General features: G+C 43.1%; 1 protein-coding gene across 1 annotated transcript in view; it reads left to right on the top strand.

The window, feature by feature from the left end:
* The first annotated feature begins 906 nt into the window (after positions 1–906).
* Cmpk1 (cytidine/uridine monophosphate kinase 1) overlaps positions 907–6,000 on the top strand; it is a 30,921-nt gene continuing 25,827 nt past the window's right edge. The window contains exon 1 of the mRNA XM_075946764.1: positions 907–1,160. Within this exon, the coding sequence (XP_075802879.1) occupies positions 993–1,160 (168 nt within the window). The 5' untranslated portion in view covers positions 907–992. The remainder of the gene's footprint in view (positions 1,161–6,000) is intronic.

The following is a 6,000-nucleotide window of genomic DNA, read 5'->3' as shown; positions in this document are numbered from 1 at the left end:
TCTACAAGGCTAACTAATCAGAACTTCAGTGATTCTGGAGGGCTGGACTGCTGCAGGTCCAGAGCCAAACCCAGGCTATCTTAGTCCCTAAACAGCTATTTATTGCCCACCTCTGTGTGTGACCTAACATTCTTGTGACTATTAGGTAAGTCCTTTTGTAATGTACAAACAGAACCCTAGTTTTCAGACCCAAACGCTAAGAATGAATTCTTATAGCGTCTGAGGCCTGTGGCAGAGATTACCAGCTCTGCTATAAACCATTTTCACTAACTTATCTGAAAAAAGCAGTGATGTATAGCTCTGTTCTGTTATAAAAAACTCATGAAAATGCTACCACTGTTGTCTCCAACTTTCAAAGGTTTGTCTTCATCCAGGCTCACTCTTTAGACTCGTCCTTCTCTGTTAAGATTTTTCCCTAATGGCCAGCAGGGCTATGCTTAAAGGCTTTCACGGCAGCTAGAATGTAATCTAAATGCTCAAGTCTCCATCTATCACTTTCCAATCCCTTTATCGAGTCTTAACCTTCCCACTCGCCCTCCTCTTTTGGTGGGCTACAGCACCCTAGTCTCTGCTCTTCTCTGTCTCCAAGTCTCGGTTCCAAGGTCACCTCTTCAGAGGCCGTCTCGGCAGACTTCAACCAAACTGTTCCTGTTTCTCCCTTGGTTTCGTTTCCAGCAGTGCGATTGTTCCTATTGATTCCTGTGTTTGCTTATTCAGTTCAGCCACTTCTCGTGGGAAAGGGAACTCTGAACGACAAAACAACAGGTCCGGCTAAGGATTCACCCATCAGCCAATACCAAAAAATCTCCGGGTCTCCTGACACGTTGGGAAGGACCGGAACCGCAAGCGGAAGCTGGAGCCTAGCAGGAGGCCCCGCCCCTTCCGGTTGCGGCGGCCCGCAGCTGGCGGCGGGGCCCGGCGCCCGCTCAGCCCGCCCCCTCTCTGCTGCCCCGCCCGCCCCGCCGCGCCGGCCGCTGTCAGAGGTGCGGTGTATGCTGAGCAGCTGTCGTCGCCGGCTGCTGCACGTCCTGGTCCCGAGCTTCCCGCCGCTGACCCGTGGACTGCGGCTCTGTCTCGGCCACCTCATGAAGCCGTTGGTCGTGTTCGTTCTGGGCGGGCCCGGTGCGGGCAAGGGGACCCAGTGCGCGCGCATTGTCGAGGTGAGGCCGTGCGGGAGGGCGACGGAGAGCTCCGGGGCTGAGCGGGCCCGGGCCAGCGGGAGCTGCCGCGTTGGCTGCCGCGCCCCCCGTCGTGGGCAGCGGACTACGAATCCCGACGGCCACCGCGCGCCGGGGCCGAGGGGCATCGAGTCTGCGGGCGCGCTCCGCGTTGTCCGCTTTGTTCCCGCGCGCCCTTGTTTCCACTCCCGGGACCGGGGTCTTGTCTCCTCGCTCGGTCCCGGCCTGTCAGTCCTCGGCTAATCCTAACCCGGATCTTGTGGTAGTTAAAGTACCGGAGCCGTGTGAGCCGAGGTGCTAACCTTTGGCCCAGCTGCCAGCTCACACTTTTCTTTGGGTGAGTGAGTCACTCGCTCTCTGAACCTCAATTATCTAATCAAATAAGAAACTCTGCTCTCATGTTAACTGAGAAAGTAAGACATCACCCAAGTCTAAAATCTCCTTATTAAAAAAAAATGTTTGCTGTAGGACTGGAGCGATGGCTCAGCGGGTTAAATCGCTTGCCACAAAGTTCCATCCCAAAGACCCACATGGAAGGAGAGCACCTACCCCCGCGAGTTGTCCTCTGATTTTTATACTCGAGCTGTGGCTGAGAGTTTGCCCACACAAATAAATTAATACAATAAAAGTTTTGACATAAGTTTGCCATTTCCATTCTGTTAGTATTTGAGGTCCGGTTGGCATGGTCCGGAAAGAGGTAAGTATTGGGTTCACACCCCGTTTTTCTATCCTCTGGGAGCAGTAATGATACGGTGAGGAAGACTTAATGGGCAGTCTTGGGCAGTGTTTGAAAGGAAAACAAAGCAGTTAGAAACAACAGGCAACCAGAGTTGGGGTCAAACACCAAACGTTCACCATTAAATGGAGTGCTTGGCAAAAGTTTTTGACCCAGAACTTGATAAATAATTTCTTTTCCTAGGTTATGGCCTGTATTTGCTTTGGAGTTTTCCACGTTCATGCATTCAACTCTTGTCCTATACTCTGTTCTCTAAAGAACACTCACAAATAGAGTGTGTTCTAAAAGTTGGGTTTATAATTAGAGGCAACTTCTGAAAACCAGGTCTGTCAAAAAGTACATAGCATTTTCCTCATTTTTCTTGCTGTTGGTTTTCACTTTTTAAAAGCGAAATGACAAGTGGATAGTTTCAGGTTTATGTTATAAGCACGATGATTAAAATATAAATAGCGTGGTAAAAGAAGGAGCAGGAACTTTATAGTCAAAACAAATAACGGTTCAAGGCTTGATTCTGCTACTGTTGTTTTTCTAACCCCAGAGAAGTTACTTTTAGCTTGAGTTCCTTTTTAAGAATGGAGAAAATAGAATCTGTTTTGTATTTGTGACTATTAAATGAGGCCTGACACCTGGCAAATGTAGATGCTTTCTCCTTTAAACTTCCTGGTTTTATTATATTGGTCATTTCATTTATGTTTAGAAAGACAACAGGTTTATTTAATGTACTGTAAGGGCAGCAGGCTGGGCAGTAATAAGAGTATTATCTGAAGCTGGTAATTTTTATTTTGAAGGTTGGTTAATATTTTAAAACTTGACATATTACTTTCATTTTTGAGTGCACCCAGATACTTTGTTTCTGAGTTTATAATGTGTCCTTAAAGGACCACACTCAGCCTAACTGCGCAGATACTCTACTGGATTCAAAGTCTCTGTGTCCATTAATTAGTATTTCTGTTTCATGAATTGATAGCTGGTAATACTTAAACCTGCTCATTATCAATTACAAGAGTCCATGATGAGGTTTTTGCTTTGTTTTGTTTTTTGAGTGCTTCTTTTACTTACTGTTTAAGATGGCAGCTATATGAACTTCGGAACCCAGGTCTCAAACATGAAAGATATGCACTCTGCTACAGAGCATCTCTCTTTGTACTTTTTACTTTAAAGTTCTCAATAAGTTGTCCCTGCACTTACTCTGTAACCAAAGCAGGCCTTGAGCTTGTGGTCTTCCTGGCTCAACTTCATAAATAGCTGTGATTATAGACCTCTTCCACCAAACCATCTAGAATAAACTCTTTTGAAGTGTTTGCTGTTGATTCTAGTTACCATAAACATTCAACTGATAATCTGCCAATTTCAAATGTATAATTTAAGAGTCACTGTTCCTTAGCTGATTAAACAAACACTGGAATGCCTGTGGTTTGGGTAAGTCAGGTGTTTTCCCTCTGTGAGTCTGCATTTTGACTCACTGTTTCATCTTGTAGGCAGCTATGAACTTAATCCCCAAAGATAGCAAGTTTTAAAATTAATTTTTTTTCTGTAGGGAAAAAGTTATATAACTCAATGTTAAATTCTCCAACTCTCATGCCAAAGAGAATTTAGTTCACAGGGTACCTGAAATGTGGCCGACTATAGAATTGTTTTTTGGAGAGAAGTTATTTTGGTTTCTGACTCAGGTTGCCAGAAGTTGTGCTGTATTGTTTGTTTATTTTGAGGAATGGTCTCCTTATGTTAACCCAGGCCGTCCTCAAACTCTCTTCTCCTGCCTCAGCCTGCCTCCTGTTAGGATTTGTGCTGCCGGGTGCTGTCAGAAGTACAGCTTGGTTTTAGGGATTCACAGTCTGAGGGAACCTTGCCCTCGTGTCATGGAGGATTGGAGTTAGTAGGTAAGGGAGTGTGTTGAAGGGAAGCCGGTAGTTTTTTCTGAGTCACTCCACTTTTTTAATGCTCGGGCAGAAAAGAACAGATCTGATTGAGAACCTTTTAAGGTATCTCCTAATTGGAAGAGAAATTTTGGGGGAGCTTTGGGAATTGACTTAACTCATTTATTTTAATAGTCCTTTTCAGTTTAATTTTATTTTCTAATTAATTCGAAATCCATGTCCTCTTGTACTATTTTTTTAATTAGCCATTTTCTAAGTCATGTAGTACTTTTATTTGAATTAAATACTCAGTGGAATTATTGAATAATGATAGATTTCTAAAACTCAGGGATGCTGTATCATGTAAAGCCTTTCCTACTTCCTTATGTTGTGTATACATATGTGTATGTGTGCATATGCTATGGCTCATGTGTGGAAGTCAGAGGATAACTTTGTGGAGTTGCTTTTCTCCTTTAACTTATGTGAGCTCAGGGATGGGAATCAGGCTCATTTGGGAATTTTTAAAAAGTAAGCTTTATATTTATTTTGGTCCCAAAAAATTAGAATTCTGTAATCTAAACTTCTCTTCAAAAATACATCCACAATTTTGCAGACAGGGTTTCTCTGTACTTTGGTGCCTGTCCTGGAACTAGCTCTTCTAGACTAGGCTGGCCTCGAACTCCCAGAGATCCGCCTGCCTGTGCCTCCCGAGTGCTGGGATTAAAGGCGTGCGCCACCACCGCCCTGCTGGAGAGAGAATATTTAATTATCTGAATGGCTGACTCATACTATGCTTTAAAAAGTTTTAAAAGTTTTGAGTGAGATTGAATTTGAGCATACAGAAATCAGAAATTTGATTTTATTTACCTTTTTGTCTCTGTTGTTGAGCATTGTACCTAGCATATAGTAGGTACTTGTTGAGTAAATATTGATGATAGAGATATTAATGTATGCTGAAACTGTATACATCTTAAAAATTTGTTCCCTAGGGGGCACCCAAGTAGCTTTCTGGACCTTAAGCATGAGTGAAGCCAGTCTTTGGGGTGCTTTTGTTTACTCTGAGTGAATGAATGGTGAGTATGCTGAGCAGAACTTTCAGTTTCAAAATCCGGAACTCATCCTGTACCCTAAGAAGGAATGAGCTAGGAAAAGTCTGGTCGACCTTAAGGTCTGGCCTTTTAAGAATAGGACTTGGGGCTGGAGAGATGGCTCAGAGGTTAAGAGCATTGCCTGCTCTTCCAAAGGTCCTGAGTTCAATTCCCAGCAACCACATGGTGGCTCACAACCATCTGTAATGAAATCTGGCCTGCAGGCATACACACAGACAGAATGTTGTATACATAAAAAAAAAAAAAAAAGAATAGGACTTTTTCTTCTTGGGAGGGTATAGTTAAAGATTTATTTTTTAAAGGATAATTTAAAAGCTTTAAAGACTCTATAAAAGAAAAAAAAGAAAAGAAAAAAAGATTATAAAAGATATGGCCTACAAAATACTTGCCTCTTGGGGATAGAGAGATGACTCTGTGGTTAAGAGCACGGTCAGAGGACCCAGTAAGATTCCTGGTATCCACATGGTGCTAACACCATCCATAACTTCAGTTCCAGGGGATCTGAATCCTGTTTTGTCCTCCACAGCACTAGACATGCACATACATACATGCTGGAAAAACATTCATGTGAATTTAAAAAGCAACAAAACTTGACTCTATTAAAGAACCACTATTTCGGGGGCTGGAGAGATGGCTCAGTGTTTAAGAGCACTGACTGCTCATCCAGAGGACCCGGTTTTAATTCCCAGCACCCACATGGAAGCTCACAACTGTCTGTAACTCCAAGATCTGACACCCTTATATAGACACATGCAGGCAAAACACCAATGCACATAAAATAAATAAATTAAAAAAAACCACTTTCTTTTTTTTGTTATTGGTTTTTTTTATTGATATTTATTGAGCTCTACATTTTTCTTTGCTCCCCTCCCTGCCTCTCTCCTCCCCCATTCAACCCTCCCCCAAGGTCCCCATGCTCCCAATTTACTCAGGAGAGCTTGTCTTTTTCTACTTTCTTCTTCCCATGTAGATTAAATCTATGTAAGTCTCTCTTAGTGTCCACATTGTTGTCTAAATTCTCTGGGATTATGGTTTGTAGGCTGGCTGTCTTTGCTTTATGTTTAAAAAACACCTATGAGTGAGTACATGTAATAATTTTCTTTCTGTGTCTGGGTTACCTC

Source organism: Microtus pennsylvanicus, chromosome 13 (assembly GCF_037038515.1).
Source record: "Microtus pennsylvanicus isolate mMicPen1 chromosome 13, mMicPen1.hap1, whole genome shotgun sequence".
In the NCBI taxonomy this organism is placed as follows: domain Eukaryota; kingdom Metazoa; phylum Chordata; class Mammalia; order Rodentia; family Cricetidae; genus Microtus; species Microtus pennsylvanicus.
Note: the sequence above shows the minus strand (reverse complement) of the source record. Positions and strands in the feature narration are given on the sequence as shown.